Genomic DNA, 23,798 nt, shown 5'->3' on the forward strand with positions numbered 1-23,798 from the left:
AATTTGAGCATACTAAGTGCCAGAAACTCTTAGGCCACGTGACTGCAAAATATGTCTTGTGCTGCATATGAAGATGTGTAATGTGTTGTGGGATCATACTGGTCCTCCTCAGAGGGGGGCTGTATCTGCAGCCCCGGGGGGCAGTGTTGGTGTCAAAGACCAGCCACCTAAGCAGAATAAATACTGTAGAAGTGCATAAAATTTTAGGTAAGCCTATTGTGAATACGTAACTTTTTTCAACTACTCAGAAACACAGTGAGACCTTTCTGATGCTGTTAACATCTTAACTTCACCAAAGGTGCAGTGCTGTGATGCTGTTAGAGCAATGTTAGGAATGTTGTTGCCCACGCTACTACCAGTTTGTGGTGTGAGCAGAGAAGAGTCACCTGCTTTCTTTCTACCTCAAAACCAAGAATATTTATACCCAACTGGAGTTTTGTGAACAGAGTGCAACGCTACCACAGCTCAGTAATAGGCTTCAGTAAAGGACTTCTGAGATCTCCAGAGTACGCATGGACTTGCAGAGTGCTGTCAGCAGGATTATTGCAAATACATCTTTGACTCCATCCTCAGTGCAGTGAGGCATGTGTGGAGCTGTGATGACCCACAGTGCACTTATGCCCTTCCTCTGCTCTTCCTCCAGCCCTATTTCAAAATAGTATGAGTCTTTCCTCCAGACAGTGGTCATTTAATACCCCAACTGGAGGTTGTTCCCCCAAACCCTTGGTATTTTGTTTAAATTTAAAAAATCTACATACCACTACATCTTCACATGTATAACCCACTCCTCAGAGAACCTCAGTTTGTTTGAAAGTGCAAACATGTCCTTGTCCTGCTGCACAAAACCAAGGACAGGGCAGCTTTTGGGGAAGAGGAAAAGGGGTTATCAAAGCAAGGGTAATGGGTGCTCTGAGGTAAAAGTCAGTTCAGATCATCTGCTTATGCATGTAGCCCTCCCCTCTGCTATTTTATTTTTAAAACAGGCTGTGTTATGTATGCTAGAATATGGTAATGGGATCAGCTCTCCATATCTTGAAGAGGACAGTCCCATTTGTAGCAGCATATAGTAGTGACTTGGCTGAAAATGGGCCCATAGAAGAGCTTGTCACGTAGATACAAGTCCTAGATCACTCATTTCATATGGGCCTCTCCAGGGTTCTCAGCATTATGGATTACAAGAAAGCCTTGGACCTGAGGAAACTTAGCTTCAACTCAATTCCAGCAATGATTAACTGTAACATTTCAGGTAAGTTATGTCTCTGCTTTAGCTTTTGAGGACCAACTATGTCTGAGTGCAGCTGGCCTTGCATATATGTGAAGCTAAATGGTGTTCACTTGCATATGCTTTGGTAACACATTACCCAGCGCTGTAAGGAGAGAGGAGGGCTCTGTGCCTACTGGAAGAAGTCTGGTAGTCAACATTAGCATCCCCTCTCCCAAATACAGTGTGCAGATATTGTCAGGTTAGGACACACAACACACTGCTGTGATTGTTATTGCTTGTCCTTCTCAAGAACAGGGATAAACCAGAAGGCTGCACTGAACACAAGTAAAACTCCTTCCTCAGGACTTAGTTTTGCCCTAGAAAATGCAGGGCAATTCTACTAAAAGCTGCAGAAGTTCCTTTGCAGTGAGTCTGCAAATAAATTCTGTGCTCCTGCAGTTTACGTACTTCAAAATAAAAACTGCCCTCCAAACTGGAGACAACTTCCAAATTCCATACTTCTGAAAAAAGTTACGGGAAGGCAAGAAATGTATCTGTAACGTGAGATGGCTGGGAAGGGATTAGCTGCATCCCTTTTTGTGTGTGTGTTTAATTTATGATATACTTAAAGGCCCCAAAAGAGTTCTTCTGAAGGCTACTTTCTTTTGCATGCCCAGTGTAAAGATGATCTGGAATGCGCTGGAAGAATTTATAATGTCAGAAAACACAGTATCAAAAGCAGCAAGATATTTAATGTTGAGCACTGAACAGTGGAGGGATTTATTAAGTGGATCAAAATGTGGTGGTTGTCTGTTTGCATAAATCTAGTAACTCTGTGCTGGATTTTTAATAACAATATTGTTCCTAGAGATGAGTGTGTGAATGATGGTTAAAAATGATACAGGGCATTAACTTGAAGTGGTCAGAAAGCTATGAAAATTCCAGCACCATTCAACAAGGAAAAGCTAAAGGGGGAGGGAAGTTCCCATTTGAAGTGTAATTTGAGTACAAAAATAAGTACAGTGATTTTGAATTCTCTTGTTGTGTTTGTGGTTTTGACTAAATGGTATTAAACAATTTCACTATACAAATGAATAAAGTCTAGATTTGTTATCACAAGTAATTTTTAATATGGTTTGTGACAAGCAATATCAAAGTTATCAACTCTCAAGCTTCATGTTCTGAAACCAGACAACTCTCAGCAACAAAAAAAGTTGTGCACTGATAAACATAGGAGGCATATTGTATTTTTTAATTAAATATGAAAACATGAGCTGTGTACATTATTTTTTCCCTAGAAAACACAGCAATTTCAAAAGTTTATCATAAAATATTTTCATGAAATGAGTGAACCAGCAAACACATGCACTTGTGTGCCTTCCCCCCTCCCAAGATAAACGTGATAAAGAGACATACGCAAATGTAAAAGTTAACAGAACAAGTGGCTTTTTGTTTTTGTTTGGTTCTTTTTGGAAAGGATGGAATGTAACATTGTGCTCGACTTTCTATGTCACAACAAAAAATATTTGGTGCAATATTTTAACATTTTCTTTTTAAGTTTCAATCTGGTGGAGAAAAATACCTTTTTTCTATAATAAAATATGTCTGTTCTTTTTAAAATGTAACTTTTTTGCAGAAAATAATTTTGTAAACTGTAATTTCAAGGGCAAGGTAGGCGGTGTCATGTCAATGTCCCCCCCCTCCCACTTAAAAAGGTGATCTGTTATCTGAAGCAAAACAGGGAAACACAAAAAAAGAGCGGAGCAGAGGCTGCTTTGCAAAGAGAAAGAAGGGTGTGTTGGATGGGGGAGAGGGGAGGGAGCGTGTGGTGGGATAGAAAAAAGTTAAAGGTCACTTTCGCCATAGAGCGCTGTGGAGAAGGACATGTAGTCCAGGGCACCGGGTACAGCATCGTGGCCATGGTATGGTGCCATTCTAGCAATGCAATATTCAGCCTGATCTGGAGGCAGTTCCCGCCGTAATTCGTCCACAGTGATGTAGTTCTGCAAAAAGGACACAAGATAAAGCAACTGTTATTTTCACAAAACTGGCCTTCCTCGGGGGGGGGGGGGGGGGGGGGGGGCAAACCACTCCCTGCCCAACCAAGGCAGCAACCAGGGACAGACCACAGCGACTAGACTAGTATCACACACCCATAAAGTGTGCTTTGGGCATACAGCTGGTGGGAAGATGCAGTTACTCTCCCTATAGTTTGGCCAAGAAAGCATATTTACAATGGAGAGAAGGATTGTTTTAGGAGGAGAGATGCTGGCGCACCTGAAGAGAAGACCTGGTGGGAAATAAGGAGTGCTGTTAGCGTAAGGCTCTGTGCCTTCCTGATGAAGGAGATCTCACTGAAGGCAAATAGGAGGAAGCAGAAACTTCATTTGGATCCAGGCCCTCACTGGCAGGAGGTAACAGCTGTTCCTGCTGTTTGGTAGCTGCCGTTCCCTCTCTTCAAAGCAAGGAAAAGGTCGTTCCCACTAGCACTGGTGCAGGCAGCAGACAAGCGAACACTTTTGATTCATTCCACAGTTTTCTCAACAATCCTTGCCTTTCACAGCAGACATTTTTAATAAGGAAGCAAAATTACCAATGCAAATTTGGCTTTTGGAGATGGACTGAGCTGAGGCTAGCTTGGCTCCTCTCCAATTCACGCAGTAGGTAACAGTAGTTGCCTGTTTGCTAACCGGTGTGTTGTCTTTAGCTAACTGACTCATGGGGCTTTTGCAGTCCTCTGAATAGAGGTTCAGGTTTCAGAGCACCCCTTTCTCTCCGTTGACTTTTTATTCTTTCATTCCTGTCTTTGAGTTTCATGATTGGAATGAGTAAGAGGTATTTTTCTTCCTAATGAAATGCTGTCTGATTCATGCTACAGTCACTAGAGCATGTTAAACCGACAATCATATTAGATGTACTGCAGAGAGTAAACAAGTTAATAAATAAGACTATAGCAAAAGAACATTTATTTCTTAAGTGTTTTTTAGCCTATCACGATAATCTGGAATTTTCCACTCTTGAAAGACAGTAGGACTGACTTCAGTCACATAGAATGCCTAAATGAAAAGTGGGTAGCAGGGCTTTCTACATTACAGATTATGATAAGATTATCAGTGAAACATGGAAACCAGTCCTGGAACCAAGGGTAACTCATTACAATCTGAGAAACGATATCCCATATTTCAAGTGAGATGAATAAAAACATTAGCAAATACTGGAGATATTTTAATGTTAGATGTACATATTATTTCTTCAATTGCTTAAAAAATAGTGGTGATTATATAAGAAAAATAAGAATATGTAATTTTTGGTATCAACTGGTTCCACTGATGATGCAAATTAAAAAAATTAATACTTTATCCTTATCCTGTAAGTTTTCCTATTTTTGATCCATTTCTATGCCTAAAAGATGCTCCTTTTAAATCATATTACTACTAGCAGATACAGCGTATCCTCAGTGAAAATCTAGTGTTGATTGTACAGCCACTGATGGACACACATACATCTGAGAAAAATCATCTCAAGTTTGCAGCTGTCAGTAATTAATAGTTTTTCAAGAGTAATCAAGAACCACCTGTTGAATTTGCTAATACATTTTAAAATAACGACTCACAACCAAGCTCTTAATTAAATTTTTTAAGCAAGAGTGGGTAACATAGTCCTGACTGACAGCTGAACAGGACTTTCAAGTGCCTTGGTAGGCGACAATTAACCCACACTTTAGCCTCACACTTCTTCAGCATTGCACAGTGTTCCTGTGAAAGCCCTTTGTGCTACAGTGCTCTCCTCGATGCTCTCCCTCTGAGACAGAAGGGAAGAGGGGAAGCAGGAGCAGGGCACGTTGGAAAGGAAGGTGCAGAGCCTCACCTTGTCTCCAGCCAGGATCTTGAAGGAAGCCATAACCTGGTCAGCAGTGTCTGTATCTGCTGTTTCCCGGGACATGAAATCGATGAAGGCCTGGAAGGTCACTACTCCCATGCGATTAGGGTCAACGATGCTCATGATGCGGGCAAACTCTGCCTCTCCCTGGAGAATAAGAGAGTCTTATAAGCCTGGACATTTAGGCAGTAATGCTATGAGGGTGGAGAGAAACTGTTCAGCAGCATACCTCACAGCTAGGGAAAAAAAAAAAGCCAAATAGAAATGACTTCATCTTTTATCTTTTATTAGGATTTTTTATCTTTTATTAGGATCTTTTATTTTTTTAGATGGCTGTTCTGTAAGAATGCTTCCTACTCATTTGTCCTTCAGAAAAAAATCTTTTCGGCTGTGCCCTAGGATAACATCCAGCTCCATCTAGCTCTAGGATAATGACCCTATCAGAGAACAGTATCATACAGACTTCAGGGGAAGATTTGAGTTGCTCTATAATACATGTCATGCTATGTGTCTGTAGCAACATTTGAAGATCTGCATTCCTCAAATCCTTTTACTTCTATTTAATAAAGGAGAACTTATACTGTTCTCTTCAGCTGCTAGAAAAGAATCCACCAGGAGAAACCTCTCCAGGGCTTTCAATAATATCTGGTTCATCTTTACTAGACAGTCTTTGGAAAGAAGGACTTACATATCTAGAAAGGGCCAGGGAAGAAGCCTTTATAGGAAAGGTCCTACAGAAGTTTGCTGTGGAAGCCAAAACCTTGCAGTGCAGTAGTGAAGTTTTCCTTTTTTTTTTTTTGGCATATAAACAGAAGATTATCTATTCTCATCTCTGCGATTCCTTCCTCCCCAGGTAAGGTGGAGGGGAGAACAGAGCGGAGCCTTCTCCTGAGAACTGGCTCTTCCCATAGATCTAGATCAGTATACCTACAAGAGCAATATGCACACAAGAGCTTGGGATATCTAATTAGATGTTAGTAGCACAGTGCACATACTAATATGAGGAAGATGATTTTTTTTTCCACTTGAAGCTATGCAGTCTGATAAATATAATTCTTATTTGAAATACACAGGAATTAGACAATGATTTCCCATTTTTTTCCCTTCAGCTACTGCTGCAAGACAAGAATTTTACATGTACAACTAAGACTAGATTTAACTTCTATTTTTGATAATGCTGAAAAATAAGGCTGCATTTACCTTGATTCACTACACATTCTCCCTTCCCCTTTGAAGAAGACTACATGAATCACTTTGAACAGGAGCGATAGAGGGCTCTACATTACCATATTGTAACCCATGGAGATAAGGCAGGCTCGGAAATCTTCACAATCCATCATACCAGTCTTCTTCTACAGGGAACGATGCAAAGATGGAAAAAGCCAAGAGAGAAAATGGAGAGCGGTCCAGGGAGAAATGAACCCACAGGAGACATTACAAAGAATGAGTTTGAGGGAGGAGGAGATGGAAGAAAGGATATATGGGACAATGGAAAACAATACAATAAATGTAGTTTGTGAAACCATGAAGAAGCAAAGATGTTTTGGACATGGAGTAGTTTATACACAAAGAATATATTGAAGATAAAAAGGAGAAATTAAGATATCAACGAAGACAGATGTAGAGATGGACAAGAAAAGGAGTGTTAAGTGACACAGAAGCAAACAGAATAGTTTGAAGACATAAAAGGAATTCTCCCAAGACAAACAATTAGGGAGTTAAGGAGGAGTAGATACCAAAATACATTTAAAGAGAAAGTGGTATAGGAAAGTGATGCATATATAGTTAAACACAAGAACAGCAATGACAGATGGATTAAGACAAACAAGAAAAGAAAGGAAAAAACTGTTATTTCTTCATAGTTTAATATCTGGCTGTGTTCACCACTAGCATTCAGTACCTGTGCATCGTTTCCAATATCGTAACCCAAGCTGATGAGACAGGCTTTGAATTCCTCAGGGCCAAGTGTGCCGGAGTGGTCCTGGTTATGCGGTGTGCCAGGCAGCAGGACATGCAGTGCCAGTGGGGTGATGGTGTGGGGCAGAAGGAAGGGAGACACAGAGGAGATTGAAGGGCAGTGGAAGGACAACAAACAGGTGCACCACCATGCAGTGGGTGAGAGGAGAGGGAGGGAGAGGATGAATGACATGCAGATAGAAGGACAGAGAAGAAAAATAAAAAAGTGCACAACGTTAGATACCACAATGATGTTTCAGGATGTGCTAAAAATGCTCTTGGAACAGTTGCTTTTCAGAGAGCTCATCACATCTTCAGAGTATTTGAATGACAAAAACAGTTGACGCTTGGAGGCCTCAAGATGCCCATTTCCCAAGTGAATTATTTGCGTCACTGCTTGTTATCCATAGTGCCAGAAGCCCTGTGTTTCACTAGTAACCCAGAGTGCAGGGAAGCAGGCAGAGGCAGTGGCAAGCATTGCCTTATTCTTCTAGTCAAAGATCCCACCAAAGGAGTGGGCTAGGGCATGTATGTCTGGCAGTGCTCCCAAGGAAGCTTAGCTGTCAGAGCATCCCAGGAACAGACAAGGAAAAACAGCTGAAGCTTGGGGGAGCAGTGCTCTCGCTGTATTTATGAGACCCGTACATAAGGTAGAGCTTTGACTGGCAAAGCTATTTGAAGTGTTCAGCTCTGAAAACAGCGTCGCTGTACAGCACAGCAGAACTCGGCTCCACAGTTGCTCTTCCCTTCCCTGCTCATCCCCCACTCCCCCAGTGTTTGAATGTACCCATAATCATGAACTGCACAGAGGAACTGATAATCCCCATTTTCCCTAAATTTTAGCTTGGGAACAGCCCGAAGCACTGCAGAGCCCCTCCCCCCAGAGTTAACCGCCTCTGGCCAGAGGAAAGAACCGACAGGATTGTGGGACCAATTCCAAGTGACCTTCCTCAAACAATCAACTTCTAAAGCCAGTGTTAAAGCTTCATAACTCAAATTCACAGCTGAAGATGGGGAAGCCATTTTCTCTCTGCATTACCATTAAGACTGTTGTGGAGGAAGGGGCAAATTACATGAAGGTCAAAACAGAAAATCTACAGGACTCTCTGGGTCCCTCTGCTAAGAAGCCATGGCTTTGGTTATGAAGGGGTTTGAAGGGCTGAAATGGCCAGTGTTCAGCAATCTGAAAGAGTGACCAGTATCTGAGAGAGCAGGGTGTAGCCATCTTCTCTGGAGACCTTTCTAACAGTATGGCTGGTACAGCGAGTGGTGGGAGCAACCTACATTTGCATCATTAACTTGGAACCTCTACAGGCTGCTGGTGGATCTCCAGGCAACACTGAAGGGATTGATAATGGAGCCTAGAGAACCAGTCCTGAGATGGTTTCAGGCTTGGGGGACCATCTCTGCCTCCCTGTGTGACATCCTTGTGACACCCTTGTGATTTGGGTGGTAGAGGGATGCCAGCTGATGGCCTCTCAGTGTAGAAGAAAGAGCTGAGGAGGATTTCCATTGAGGAATTCTTCTCTTATTGTGCTTGTTAGTGCCTTGGTATGTATTTCCACAGTGAGGCAAGGCAGGTTTTACTTCATGGCTTATCTACATCATGCAAGGCTGTGCTGTGTACACATCCTCCTGTTTGCTCCATACAGGAGTGATGCTAGTTTCTGCCCCTGCTGAGAGCCTGACGCAGCTATACTATTGCTGGGTCTGTGGCTACATCAGACCCTTCTTCAGTACAGGTTTATGCAATGGTATGGACAACAGGTGCTCCAAAGGATTTTATAAATCAAAACAATAATCTGCTCTCTGGAAAAGCAGGGGTAAAAAACTCATTTCCTAAATAAGCCTTCAAACTTTCTTGTATCTCAGCTTAGTCAGGAAACTTCACATTTCAGTTATACTTCTTCTCCCGGACTAATGATGACTTGACAATCTCCACAGGAATGACTGCTCCATAGGAGTCACACTTTTAAGAATGAAACATCTTCTATTGATCTAGTTTTATCACAGCGACTGTTTGGTTTTTACTGCGCTGCACAACTCAAATGGAAGCTTGTAGCTTACCAAGCTGCAGTCGGCACCAACTTACCCTGTCAAAATGGTTGAAAGAAGCCCGGAATTCATTCATCTGTTCCTGGCTGATTCCTTTGGCATCACGGGTCAGAATCTGGTTTTCCACTTCGTTGATGGTTCTAGCAATTGTTGTTAGTAGCTGCTCCCAACCCACTCGGATATGCTGGAGAGAGGACAAGACAATTTTTAAACTGAAAAATAGATCTTCTGCATCTTAGGCCCTTGGATCTCATGTGTTACTTGCTGCAAATTAAATGATCCTGGTGGTCAAGGCAGGAGAAGTCAATTTGCTCAGAAAAGCTTCCTTCTCATCTGCAGTGTGACCAACAGGATGTTTAAAATCTGGATTTTGACCAAAAAAATATTTAAGAGGCTAATTCCTGCTTGTAAGAAAGTCTTGGTCCTATTGCAAAGTTCCTTTGCCTTGTCAGAGCAGCACACTGGAGGCCTTTAATGCAAATGAGAATCAAACCCAGCATTTCTAGCACATAGTTGGGCAGAAAACTCTCCCTACAAGAACCAAGAAAATAAACCACAGTCCTTGGAAGACACTGGTACATCAGACACATTGCTCCACTGCCTCTGCTGTTGCTTAGTGGAGAGTTGGCCAGAAACCAAAAGGCAGGTTTCAAAGCCTGTCTGTGTTCTGCTGGACTCATGATGAACTCAGATTGCTTCCAAGAGACCTCATATTATCAACAGAAAGCCAGACTGATTTTAAAAATCTTTTGTTGTATTTTTTTTCTGCCAGGCTTTAGCAGCTCAACACCATCAGCACTCCCCCAGTCTCTCTAATCCCAGCTGATAGGCTGCCACAATCAGGTGGCTGGAGAAGTGGGACCAACCAATTTTTCAAGCAATATTGCTGATCTTATTTAGTTAATTTCTATCATTTATATTTGGGAGTACAGGGGACTGGGTTGGCCTGAAGTACAGCAAGGCAGAAAAGACATTCAGGGACATGTTTTTGCATGCTTAGCCAGAACCAGAACATACTGCCAGAGCTGGATGTGGCTGATGCTAGCTGGCCACTACAGATCAGGCTGTCTGATCTGTTGGCGTTATACACCAGCAGGGAGAAGGCTTCCCAAAACATTTACCTCCATGGTGTAGTTGGTGTGCTTGTTGTCAAAGATAAGCGCCTCCTGAATCTGCTGGTGGTCTCCCTCCAACTGGTCAATCTTTGGTTTGTAGTTCACAATGCTTTTCTCATACTGCCGCAAGTGGTTGAGCTGGTCCTCCAGGGTCCCATGCATCTCTATCGAAATACGGCCGATCTCCTGCATTAGCAAAGTCAAAGGCATTGAACCCCTTTAGAAGGACAAGCCTCAGCCCGCCTGGCATTTATTGCAGCTATTTCACCCTCACAGGAGATGACATGATTCAAAAGTTTAGCCCTACCAGGGACAGTTTTAAGGTTCTCCAGACGAGAGATAAATATATGGTGCAAAAGTATATAGCTCTGTAACTCAGTGAATCCCTATCCCTTTCTAGCAGTTGAGGATTTGGCTTGCTACATTACTAGCTTATGGAGTGCAGTTTCCTTCTTTTGCATCCTTATATTGGGCACATCTCATGTGCCACACTCCATCTGGAGACTGTTCAGGGCTCTGTTGAAATTTTTGCTGACACTCTCAGCTCATCTACAGTAATTGCTCTGTGACATTTTCCCTTTTTACACCAAGAAATAGACACAAGACACCTGGTCCAGTAGAATTGCCCCCCCCCCACAAACACACATCATCTTCAGAAGAAGTAACCAAGTGTGAGCCTAGTCAAGTGAGAGCTCTGCAAAGACCAATTCAGAGCACTGCCAATATATTCAGAGGAATAACCTGCTTGGGCTGACAAACATCTTCCCTGATTACAGATACCATCTGTGCTGCAATTTCATACCTGGAAAATGGATTGTGGGGGCAAAACTGACTTGATCACGTCCTGCCAGGATCATGTGTAGCATAGGAGTGGAACAAATGTCAATCCTCTCTCCCCTACTGATACCGAGGGATAAAAGATGAAGATCTGGCCACCTGCTCTCCAGACAGCTAAGGCAGTAGTGGGCTTGGAGGACAGACAGGGAACAGGCCAGCTTTTTCCTCTTCCTCAACAAAGAAAGATCTTCCATTAAGTCTCCTTTAAAAGGCTGCTGCTTTTCAACTAATGTTGTGCTTTTTATCATTACAGATTTTGACTTATGGCCCTTTTTCCTGATGCCTTTACTGGTGCTATCTGACATATAGAGGTATTTCCATAATTGCTCACTCCTTTACAGCTCCTGCCATCAATAATAGCTTCATATTTTCCCATCTCATCAACTCCAGTTACTTTAATTCAAACCTTACCTAAAAAGAAAAGATCTCCCTTAAAAATGTTTTTCTTCTGTTGATGTTTCATCTGCTAGTTGTACTTTTTTTGTCATGCATATCAAGACTATTGCTATCAGAGCAGTTATATAAAACATATTGCTGCTGTTGTGGGGTTTTTAACTTGCTGCATATATATATATAAAACTTTATTCATTTTTTTTCTCTCTGTACTAAAGAGTTAGGGGAAGAAAAGTACATGCATTTGGGTAGTCAATATCAATTTTGGGGTTCTCCACACTTTCTATGTAAGCTTCTCTTGCTGTAAGCTGAAGGAAGAATGACCACCATAGTGGTCAAAAAGACCCAGAGTACCAATGAAGACCACAGAGGAAAACAGAATGTTTCAAAATGAGCAAAACACTACCTCCATCTTGGTCTGGATCCAGGGTCCAATTACATTGGCCTGTGCACCAAATTGTTTACGAAGTCGTTCATTTTGCTGCTGGCGAGCATGTTCTTCCATCAAGGCTTGATCCCTTCTGGGAACCAGTTGCCGCACCTACAGCAAAAAAGCAACAAACAATGCATTTTATACAGAAAGGCACATGTATAATAAATACAAAAATAGATGCACAGAAGGAAGAAGTGAGCATATTTACTGCAAATAAGCTGTCATAAGGTTTTGGCCTTGGCAGCAAGGCTCGTGCAATATGAATCCAATCTGCTGTGGGATGAATGCTGCAATCTCATCTCAGGCCATGGAAGACCAAAAGAAGCTGCCATCCAGTAGCTGGGTTTTTGGTGGTTCATGTTAATGTCCTTGTTCATATCTCTCTGTTCTGGTGGTGAGAACCATCAGCACAGTTGGTATGAAGTGTTTAGTTGCTCTTTTAGCATTAGAGCAAAGGAAGGCTACTGGCTTGTAGACATAAAACATCTGAAGGGTGGAATGGTGGTGAAGGATACCGATTCCCATGCCACACTTGCTTGTTGGGTCAACTGAGGACTGAAAATCCTAGAGCTTTTAATTTAGCATCTTTCACAGTGAAAATAGCAAGCAGAAGGGATCTGACACTTAGGCATTTAGATTAAAGATCTCTTCCACTTTCCAAGCACATGGAAAGTGTGAAGCTGAAAACAAATGACAAATGTGCAAAAGCTTAGCATTAAGCAGGAGAGGACAACTGAGAGAAAACAATCCACTTCCTGGGTCCCAGCAACTGAGCAGCAGCCTCCTCCCACAGTAACTGCAAGGCTGGAAAGAACTCACGTGTTCCCATTTGCTGTTGATCTCCTGTGGGGTAATTGTGGTGTAAGGATTTGTTCCGGCCATGTTGACATGGTACGTTTGGACAATCTTTGAGACTTCATTGTGAATTCCCAGGATGGCCTGTCGCTCCTTGTCAGCATCCGGCAACGTGGCTTTAAACTGTTCGTGAGCTGTGGTCAATCCCTGCAGAAGGAAGGCAGCAGCAAAGGCAGGGCAAGAGCATTAGTCACTGAAGGGCCTCTGCAGTAAACATATCCCTACAGATGTGACTGCAAATGCTCATATATTCTCAGGATACAAAATAGGCTACTCTAATACACTTTTCAGGTTCTCGCAAGCATCACTACACAGGCAGTTTTAAGTAGTTAAATGAAGTCTTGTTTTCCCTGTCTTTGTTTCTGTCCCATGTCGACCAGTGACAGAGATTATAACCCAAAACATGGTGGAATAATTCCTGCTCATAAATTAGGATGAGCTAATTCTCCAACAGCGAGAAAAACTGTTCAGTGACAATAATGTGTGTCAGCCCCTCTGGGAAGATCTGACTACTAACATTACTTTATAGCAGCTATATCTCACTAGTCTAAATGGGCCACATTTTTCTTCTCCTGCTAGGAATGTAGTAGTTCTATATCTAAGATGACTTCAGTTGAATATAGGAGACAGATGTAGTCTGGCCAGAGGCAGTGAGAATTAGGGGAAGGTCCTCCAGCCTACAGCAAACTCACATAGGCAACATGTGCTCCTGCTGCTGAAAATGGCTCCCTCTCCCTGAACACAACTGGCCCTTTCTGTTCCCCTTATTGCTGCGGTGCCTGGACTGTGATCCAAGGACTGATGGTGGGGACACAGTTGCTGGTAGTTTGTGGACAGCTGACAAGCCAGTTGGTCCTGGCTCATTTCCCACTGCTTCTACAGGCCTTTAAGGTATTTACTCCCATAAGCCTGGAAGATAAAGACTAGGGAAGCAAACGCAGGGGAAAAGGCAGCAAAGGGAATGGGGGACAGAAAGGCATGTGCAGGGATAAAGGAGGGAACAGTGTAGACAAAAGAGGGAATAAAAGTAAACCACATGATCGACCACTCTCTTATGACATACACACTGTAACTACTTTCGTAAAATTGCTTCCTTACATTGTGACTCACTATTTTGCAGCTGCTGCAGTGGCTACAGAGATGTAATGCAAGTCTAGCAGGCTGGGAAAGATACTGCAAACAGTCACAAATAGATGATGCAAGTGTTTATAAATGATGTTCAGATTTGGTCTGTGTTATGAAAAAACTAACAAACCCTTTCGTCCAGGAAGGAAGAGAGGAAGCAGCAAGTAGCAGCTCAGTAACAGAGCTCATATCAGGATAGGGCTATTTCATTACTCCTCCTCCCCCTTGGCTGCCTTGTGTCCGCTGCTGGTATCCCATTCACTGCCTCACTGAGGGCTGTGTTGCTTTCTGCCACTCCTGCAAAGAGCTGACCAGGTATTGACAAACTCTGATGAAGTCCTCAAAGAGCACAATGTCAGGAGAAAATCATGGCAATAGTACAGGAACTGGTAAGGACAAGAAGATCATAGTTCTTCATCTCAGCTAGCCAAATCCAAATGAATACTTGGATTCTTTTCATGAGCCCATCAAGCAGGAGAAATAGAAATCCCCACTGGCACCCAGGAAAGGGTAGTTTATGCTCTCAAAGATTTGAAAATTGCCTGTAGATACCTCAAGGTCTTTTTGTAACACCCTTTCAAAGGCAGAAAAACTGAAGTTAGTGTCTCAGTTTTTGTCTGTTAGGAGCCAAGAAGCCTTTGGCTTCAAATGGCAATCCACCAGCAAAGTAGAGAATCCTGATTTCTCCCATGCTCAGCACTGAAACATAGCTAGCAGCTCAACGACTGCCCTAATGGCACATCACATCACATAGGGCCAAATGATCAGGACCTGATGTTGCATGGGACAGCTGCCTTGCAGAATCTGAGAGCAGCATTAAGTCTTGCTCATTTGGATTAATAAAAATCCCAGACTCTGAAAGATCCTCTCAGCTTTCAGGGTCTCATGAGTAAGACTCTGCAATCACACTGAAAATTCACATTTGGTTCTCTGTACCCAGTTAGGATGGTGTGAGCACATCTCACTTCTATTCAGATGCAAGTTTTTGGAAGAAATTAACAGAAATAAGGCTCACTTGCAAGAGCAGAAGCACCAACACATGACCTACAAACTTGGCACTGCTAGTAATCCAGAAGACCCCGACCTCTCTCTATCCCAGCCCCCCCAGTGTGGACTGCTGTGTACCTGGATCTCCTCAATGGTGTGAACAATGAATGTGTCCTGCAGATCCTCCATGGCCCCTTCCATCCAGTTATTGAAAGGGGCAGCTCGTTTGGCGTATTCCAGGTACAACTGATCAATTGTTTCCAGTAGCTTCTCTGTCCTCTGGGCATGCCCAGAAAAGAAAGAAAACCAGGAAAAATTAATTTAAAGAGTCATCACACAGCTACATGGGTTGTCTGAGCTGCTCCTTCCTGTCAGACCTCCCCTGTACTCCCAGAAGGGCACTACAGTAAAAGTCTCTCTGCAATTAAGAGATTACACATAGGATTTCCCTCTCTTCAAGGGAAAAATCTGAGGTCCTTTAAAATGAAACAAAACAAGGACAGTCTTTTCATGCAGAACAAAATTACAAAACACAAAAAAGTGGAAAAAATTCAATAGCTTGTGCAAAGGACTGTCACCATAACGAGGCTAGAAGGGTGGAGACAGAGGGAATATACTGAAATATAGCCGTGGCTTACAGTCTGGGATATTCTAGGAGTGGACAAAAGAGTTGGATGTTCTTGCCCACTGCAGCTTGCTTCCTGCAAATGACCTGCCAATGTACTCCCAAAGGTCCAACCTGTAACACGTCTCACCTCCAAGGCTTCTCTGCGTTTCTGGGTTAAGGCACCCAGATTATCCCACTGATCACAGATCTTCTGGCACCTGGCATTGACACTTGGTGAATCGTAATAGTCCAGCTCACTATGATAGGTGGGGGAAAAAAAGGACAAAAAATCAAATAAAGACCTTTTGGAGAAGAAAGAGAAATCCATTAGGAAATCTTTATCAGCCTTGAGGGCAGAAGCAAACAAAGTGCTCACGCTCTCTGAGAGTAGAGTGAGCCAGGAAAACCACAGTGTCTAGCTTGGGAGACACCGTATGTTAAAGCACATCAAATAACACAGAACAGGAAGAAAAACAACCACCACCCAAGGCCTCTTTACAAACAGTTGTGCTGGCTGCCTGAAGGGAACAGTTGAGCACTGGGGGAAGGGAGTAGAGACTTCACAGCAGACTGTGAGCAGAGCAGTATGTCCCTGTATTCTGCTTGAGAACATCACTCACGTTAACTACCTGGATCTTGTACCTCTGGAAAACGAGCAGCAAGGGTTTCATTATGAATGCAAAGAAATAACCTAGGATTGTTCTAAGAGTTGTAGAGTACATGTGGCAACCTTTAGGTGGTAAGGAATAGCATAAATGCACAATCCATTCATTTATTAGACTAATCATGGAATTACAGGGTAGGTTTCTCTCCTGTATCCCTGAAAGAGAGCGCTTTGCCTGGGATGTCTACAGCATTATGAAAGAAGGGCTGGTAAAAGTATGGCTGAGGAAAGGAGTGCATGGGGTAAACTGAAACTAGGGAGCTTGTATTTGTGCTCTTGGTTCTGCATGTGGTCAAAGAAGGAGAAAATGGCAGGCAGAGAGAGACAAGCCAGGCTGGGAAGTGTCAACCTTGCAGGAAAAGGTGGAATAACTTGCTGGGCTACTGAGTAACTCTGGGCAATTTCATGAGTATTTCTTTAAGCAGTAGTGTAGATTTAAACAGTTTTGTCCTGTTTCTCCCAGTCACGTTTCTTCCCAGCACTGTATTGCCCTCCTGAAGCATGGAGGCACAACTGTTGGTGGAATCTTGTGGTAAACTAGCCAGGAAACTGATTTGGGCTAAAAAACATCTTTTTCTTAGCTGGATTTTTAATCCAGTTCAGTTCCTTGATCTACTTTGCTGCAGAGCCAGCACTGCTGCTGAAAGAACTGCTTCTGAAAGCGTGGCCTGTAACGTGCCCATGCACGACCACTGGCCCTGGGGACAAAACGTGCCCAGCCCCTGAACATGCCTGGCAGGGGCAGCCCCAGCGGCTTCCTCCAGATCCTTGTCATCTCCCTCGCAGTAAATCCATGGTGGAGAAAAGAGCTCAGCAGCCCTGTCTTTTCAGGACACGGACTCTTTGCTGAGATAGACTGGCTTTTGGGAAGACGGCAGGGCCTTTTGTTCTCACCACTGAAAGAAATCACCTCTCCCCCAGCCTAGGGCCCAACCTTCCCTGTTGCTCTTAGAGCTGTGGCTCCTTTGGCTGGCATGTGGTATGCTCTAGAAGTGGCAGGTCAGCTAATGCTTGCTGACGAGCCAGCCTTGGTTTTAATCTTACTGAGATGGAGGATCACCTTGAACCCTCCTCCTGTTCCAAGGTCAATCCTCCAGTGGACAAGGGAGCAATTCTGTAAATCTGTGCTGGTAAAGGAGATAATAATCCTGATCCAATAATCCTGATTTTTTAATGAAAAACATTCCTGCAGCCCAAGAGTACTGATCTTAGCCCAGGCACTGTATCTGGCTTAAGATAGACCAATATGAATTTTTTTTCTTTAAAAATAGGAAACACAATCAAAGCCAAGTTGTTTAGACTGGTTTTGCCAAGTAACATGCAGGGTTTCAAAATCTCTCTCCACATGCTGTAGTGGCCAGCCCTTTACCTGCCTCCTAGTCCTAGCAACCAGTCTCCTGCACTGATGAGACTCCATTTCTCCTGGTAACCCCTGCGTCAGTCCTCACTCCTGGAAATGGAGCTGGGTGCAGATTTCCAAGCAGGGAGGGAACTGACTTGCTGTGAGGACCTCCTGGCACTAGTGCCTGACCAAAGTCTAGATGGTGCAGGACTCCTGCGGCAAAGGGCCTGAGGTGGCGGCAGAGGCCACAGAGAGCTAAAACCATTGAAGACATTTTCACTGCCAGAATAAGCAGGACTTGATCTATTAAAGACAGTGAACTGGAGCCTCTGGAGTGCCTGCTAACCTCCACTGTTTCCTCCTGTTCCTGGAAAAGTATGACAGCGTTACAACTCTGAAACCTAGCAGAGGCCAGAGGAGGGTCAAACTCTTTAAGAAGGGTTCACAGCAGCACAGTGAGCTGGAAGAGGATGGAAACTTAGCTTGAGAATACAATTCTGCCTCCCCCTCATCAGCACCCACGATTCACTCGTTTTCTGGCCTGCTCTTCTGGTATGCCCGGATACTGGAGAGCAGTATCCTAGATACTGTTTTGGAAACACTGGGACTTCCCAACATTTTTGCATGGGGATGGATTTACAGCTCTCCAGAGGGCAGAGAGCAAAGCTGATTAAGTCCCCCCCGGCCCTGAGGATCGGACGCATGCCGAGGTGCTATACTTGAGCTCTTGTGCAATAGCAGCAATCTGTTCTACACGGTCTTGGTGCGCAGCCAGGTCGCTCTCAAAGGCCTCGTGTTTCTTCAGCAGAGCCTTTATCTCTGAGAGTGTAGCAATTTCATAATCCTTCTGCTGCAACATTGCTTCTTTACCTGGGGAGGGAGCCAAAGAACAGCTGAATGAAGGACAGGCCCAAGCACCTCAGAGCTGGTTCCCCCAAACCGAGGCAGCCCTGGAGACCTTCCAAAGGGCACCTGCCCTGCTCCAAACACCCCACCTGAGGTTTGCCCTGATGCATGCTTGCCTAGAGATGCACCATCCTCACTTTGAAACCGCTGAGTGTGAGTTTGCCTATAAGAACAAAGACAGGCAAATAATGCAGCTCAAGCCAGTGCTGTCACAGTTTATATTGGACTCCTCTCAGCATGTGCAAACTGGGCTGTGCTGGTCCTGTAAATGCCACCTGCAGCATTTACTGTACAGGAAGTTAACATTGGCAGCAGCAATCCTAGCTGCTTTCCTCCTCTCCGTACCTCTCTTCTGCCCTTGCAGTTCTTATTTTGCCCCAGTTAGGAAATGTTGATGTTGAACATGATATAGCAGAACAGAGATCAAGCTGATTTTCATTATTTCCTAATAAAATAAAAACACAGCCTAGCACTCTTGAGAGAAAAATCTGATAGAATGATCCACGTATGATTCATCTCTTCCTCCCTAGATAAATGACTAGATAAAGTATGGTTTTGGGGCAACAGGAAGCATGTAGGTTGGCATTTACCATCTGTCCAGGACTCGTGAATAGATGCCTTCTGCCGAAACTTCTCCGCCAGGTGGTCCAGCCTCTCTAGCCTCCGGATCTCATTCAACAACCACTCCTCATAGCCCTTCTCAGCCTGCTCTAGGCCTCCCCAAGCATTGTTTATGTCCTAGAGACAGCAAGATGAGAAGAAAAGGGAAGTTAGAAGATGGAGCATTTGTCTCAGTGGTCTCCAGTTGTTTGGAGAGATTTAGTGTGGGCCTTTGATCTCAGAGTTCTGCAGACAGGTCAGGAACAAAAAGTCCCAGACTTAAGACAGGCACGCCTAGCAGTATCAAGATACACCTGTCTGCATAAGAGTGCCTCTTTGAACACTCCCTCATATGAAACTTGACAAAACCCAACCATTTCTGAATGCAAAAGAATCAGAGGTGCCTAAACATCTCCTCGCAAAGGCATGCAACTTGTGAAGAGCCTCAGAACCTAGTTTAGATACAGGAGATCTGTAAGGCCCTCTGGACTTACTGAACTACATTCTATAGGGTTTCTCCCTTCAGAGTGGCTCACACTGAATGTAGGCATGCTCTGCCCACCTATGGGCCTTTTTTAGGCACAGTTGGGGGATATATGCTCAGTCACCCCCACTCACCGAGACCATTTTCCCTTCCGAAGGCATGAAGGCTGGCCTATTGCTGAGCCGCAGCTTGGTCTGCAAAGTGTTGAAATTGATCTCAAGTTGGCATTTCTCCTGGACTTTTGGGGGCTTGTGCAGGCGGCGGTAGTCCCGGAAGTCCTCCAGTTTCTGCTGCATGGCTTGCATGGTGTTCTCTGGCGCCCGGTTCTCCAGCCAGGGGATGGTGCGACGGATCCACTCCAGCAGCTGGAAAAAGCAATGACAAGAAGCCTTGAACTGAAATTGTGCTAAAACTATAGGTGTTGCTCTGACCTTATTAGGGACTGTTTAATTTTATGTTAGCTGTCAGCAAGATTCTCCCAACAGCAGGGCTCGTAAAGAAAAGCTTGCACGCTTTTTCGGGGAGAACGCTTTAGATATGAGTGGCCTATGCATATTTCTTTCCTCATTTATTGCTAACTTCTGTTCCTCCCTGATCCAATTCCCGAATCCTGACAAGAAGTTTACCAATTGTATTGGTATAAAATTTGTAGAAAAGATGCAATGAATTTGTACAGTCCTGAGCAATGCAAGTCAAAACAGCTTGCTTTTTCCTTTAATTTCAGTACTTCTGGAGCTGCTTTTAATAAACTACAGAAACTCAAAGCTACTCCATAGGAGATATGTTTTAAAGCAGATTATATTTGCCTTCAGATATAGTTCAATAATTCATTTTTCTCCAGCTAGAATGGGAAAAAAAGAATTTTCCAGGGAAACATGGGCCAATAACATTCCCTGGGATTAGCTATCAGGGTCTGGGTTTAAATGCAATTCCTTTCCACATAACACCGCCCAGAAACCAACAGCACCATGGACACCTACATCACTGGCCAGTTTTTCATAGTCTTCCATGAGCTGTTCATTTTCTTGATTGACTGCCAGCACCTTGCAGATACGATTTGCTGCTGTCTCCGCCTGCCGAAAGAAGAAAAACAGGAGAGGGGAAAAGTGTGAAAAAACCATAAACCAAAGCTTGCGGCTTAGTCTCCTGCTACATACCTGTGGTAAAGTCTCCTAAACTTGGCTCTAGCAGTCTGTCTCTGCTCCAGCATGCCTGCCCTGACCTGTCTGCTTTCTATCTGACCTTCTGTAACAACTTACTTTTCCCTTCTCAGGTGAATACCTTCCTTCAGAGACCATGAGCTTTACTCATCCCAGCCCTAGCTGTTGTGAGACAACCACATTTCTTTGCCTTTTCTGAAGCTGTTCCTACGAGAGGGCCCTGTTATTTGCTTCTTACCAGAAGGACCCCAGCTGCGTCTTACAAAGGCAGGGAGTTTCTGCCATTGCTTCCACCCCATTCACCACTGTAAAGAGCTAAAATGCCAGTAACTGAGCAGTGTTAAACTGATGAGACTTTCTACATGCTTTCAGCCCTAGGAAAGCACTTCCTAAAGACAGTTAATCTATACGCTGGACTTTGGCTAATTTCTAATTTAATTTTGAAGATAAAATGGTAGATGCTTTTCTAAACCTCAAAATCTGCCCAGCAGATCTGTCTTCCAGCATTCCCTATATTTCCAACACCCACCATGGGGTCACCTCCTCTAACACCTTGCTGCATGATATCTACCACGTACTCAGCTTTTCATGGCCCAGTTGAGAATAAGATTTTCTTTTTGCTTTCTGGGTAAACTTTCTGCTTTTTCTTCCAAATAAAATCTCACAAGGAAGGGCCTGTTGTTATTACTATTCAGGATTTTTTCCTTTTTTCCCATTGTGCAATGAAAACCTGGCTGTTTGCAGGGAGCTGGATGTCTTAAAATATGAATTTGGAACAGAGCAAGGTTTAGAAAAATCCCAGCTACGAACTCAGAAACAGTCTGCCCCAGAGTGCCATGAAGGAGTTTGACATGGGGAACATACAGCAGGCTAATCCCTGCACAGCATGTATCTGTGGATCTGCCCAGCTCCCATTATCATAATCACCATGGTAGGTCCCATGCAACAAGGCCTTGGCGGATGTGGCCCTGTGATGGGTGCCAGGGGATCATCCAGCACCCTCTCACCACATTACAGTTATTGCCCTGGTGCCTGGGGAAGGTACTAGAGATAGCCATAGGTCTGCCATGGAGTTGTTCTCCTCTTTACTCACTCACTCACAGAGGCTAAGTGGAGAAGCAGCAGAGAGGGCACATGCCAGCACTGCAACAGTCCAGTTGCAAATGCTGTCTGCCTTACAACTGTATGTGGGACTAACACTAAAAGAAGTTTTGCATGTGATTTTAGAGCTGTGTGGAACTTCCTTTTTAATAAGCTTATAGCTGGCAAGTTCCAACCTATTTTAAGAGGCCTTTTATTCTCTGTTTCTTCAATCTCCAAGGCCATTTGAGAAAAGTCCTCTAGATTTTGCAGCTGATCTGAGGCAGCAACAATAGCAATAAAGTCATAGGCTCCACAGTGATGTATGGACTGTTAAGGTCCCAGGAGAAGCGGTGATCTTAGTCATTTGTAAGAAACTCTAAAAATGTATATTCAGTCATCTGTCCCTTTGCTAAAATGGGGCAGCTAGTAGATACACAGATATTAACTAATTAAAAACACATCAGAGGGCTCTGCAGAGGAGAAAGTGCCATTTCAAAAAATAAAAAAAAACAGTAAAAAGTGCAAAGGATGGTTATATTTAAGAAAGCTTGTACTCTGATCTGTTTTTAACAAAAGTTTGTACTTTAAACAGACTGTTTTTTGACATCCATAGAAAACTTTGCAGACATGGGACCAAATACTATGTCAAAACAACATTCCAGAGCCCTATCATGATGTGTCTAGTGGCTACAGGGAACTGGTAGTACCAGACATGTATCTCAGACTTTACAGGACAGGTGATCCCTGCACATGCTTAACTCTCTCTGCTTCTTACTCCCCAGGAGCTCACTGCAGCAGTTGAGACCCCACTTCACAAGGGTATATTTATATGTATCTAATGATAGATTTCCTCCAGCTACCCAGGTTTTCCTATGTGTGTGTATGTTTTTAACATCTGTCCAAACACAAAAGCCTCCAGAATGGCAGCAATTACGACTATTTGTATTATCTTAATGATCTAAGTGTAGAAGACAATCTTCTTTCTCTCCTACACCACTACTTGCTCCTCTATTGCTCTTGCCTACTTCAGACTGCTCTATGTAACTGTGTGCTGCAAAAGAAGCAGAAATGGAACTGGAGTCACTATTGTCACGAGCAACATGTTATACTGACTTGCTCAGAGCAAGGTAGGACAAAAGCACCCCATGGCCTTTGGGTGACCTCCATGAATACCTCCCATACTGCTGCTAATGAGCAGAGCTGTGGTGATGGCAACCTCGGTGAAACACTTTCAGGCAAAAGAAGAGTTGCACACTAAGACACTTAACACGAGGCCAAGGCAGCTCTCCATACACCTTCATCAGCAGACTAGGAAAAACCATTTTGGCTTTCCCCACCGCTGAAGGCAGTGATGCATTTACAATGCTCAAGCTGGCTCCAGACAAGCCAGGATGCTCACAAGGCGCAGAGCAGCACTGAGATGATGTACCATCTTGGGGCCTGGAAGCTGCATACCTCTACTCTCAGAGCACTGGGATGAGCTGATTAGCTTCAGTGCAGCATGGCACTGACACATTATACCACTTGCAGTCAGAGACAGCATGGGGAGGGTGAGCCCCTTCTGCTTTCAGGCTTTCTGCTTGACACAGCACTGCTGCATGGTAGGCATGTGCCATTTGGTGGTCTCAGAATGGAAGTGTGAATAGCCAAACTAGCAGTGATTTCTCTGCCTTTTGCCTTTTCTGTACTTCTCAACCTTGACTTGGTCTGCTTAGGGTGGAAAGGGAATTGTATCTGTAGCTCATGGATCCAGGTCTCTTTGCTGAGGAGGATGATAAAGGAAGGTATTCCCATAGTGCGCTGTGTAGTGTGGGTGCCTGCCTGTTGCTGCCCTCTGGCCTCAGAGCACCAGCCCAGAACACTGTACACCAAACATCTTTTAATAAAATGGTAAAATGTTAGTTAGAAATTTTCATCCCGAAATCAAGTTTTCAAAATATTAAGCCAACCAGTAGTAAACAACCATGCATTTAGTGTGAAAGTCAGAAGCAGTTAGAAAACAAGCAAACCAACCAAAGCAAGTATACCTACAAATATACACATACATATATATATATATAAAAATATATATATAAAATGGCATAAAGGAAAAGCAGCCATCCACACACACATC

The 23,798-nt window shown here is 43.7% G+C and overlaps 1 protein-coding gene across 3 annotated transcripts in view; it reads right to left on the bottom strand.

The window, feature by feature from the left end:
* Nucleotides 1-2,310: 2,310 nt before the first annotated feature.
* The window catches only part of ACTN1 (actinin alpha 1), a 94,124-nt gene continuing 72,636 nt past the window's right edge, over nucleotides 2,311-23,798 (bottom strand). Inside the window, exons 9-22 of one of the 3 annotated variants that reach the window (XM_064512497.1) lie at nucleotides 20,423-20,515; nucleotides 19,577-19,807; nucleotides 18,949-19,096; nucleotides 18,172-18,322; nucleotides 15,595-15,703; nucleotides 14,978-15,118; nucleotides 12,692-12,874; nucleotides 11,846-11,980; nucleotides 10,216-10,395; nucleotides 9,132-9,278; nucleotides 6,984-7,064; nucleotides 6,370-6,435; nucleotides 5,072-5,230; nucleotides 2,311-3,207 (exon numbers count right to left, since the gene is read on the bottom strand). In XM_064512497.1, coding sequence (XP_064368567.1) covers nucleotides 3,049-3,207; nucleotides 5,072-5,230; nucleotides 6,370-6,435; nucleotides 6,984-7,064; nucleotides 9,132-9,278; nucleotides 10,216-10,395; nucleotides 11,846-11,980; nucleotides 12,692-12,874; nucleotides 14,978-15,118; nucleotides 15,595-15,703; nucleotides 18,172-18,322; nucleotides 18,949-19,096; nucleotides 19,577-19,807; nucleotides 20,423-20,515 — 1,983 coding nt within the window. In that variant the 3' untranslated portion in view covers nucleotides 2,311-3,048. The remainder of the gene's footprint in view (nucleotides 3,208-5,071; nucleotides 5,231-6,369; nucleotides 6,436-6,983; nucleotides 7,065-9,131; nucleotides 9,279-10,215; nucleotides 10,396-11,845; nucleotides 11,981-12,691; nucleotides 12,875-14,977; nucleotides 15,119-15,594; nucleotides 15,704-18,171; nucleotides 18,323-18,948; nucleotides 19,097-19,576; nucleotides 19,808-20,422; nucleotides 20,516-23,798) is intronic. The other 2 variants (XM_064512499.1, XM_064512498.1) reach the window with 2 other exon arrangements.

The sequence above is a fragment of the Dromaius novaehollandiae genome, chromosome 5 (assembly GCF_036370855.1).
Source record: "Dromaius novaehollandiae isolate bDroNov1 chromosome 5, bDroNov1.hap1, whole genome shotgun sequence".
Classification (NCBI taxonomy): domain Eukaryota; kingdom Metazoa; phylum Chordata; class Aves; order Casuariiformes; family Dromaiidae; genus Dromaius; species Dromaius novaehollandiae.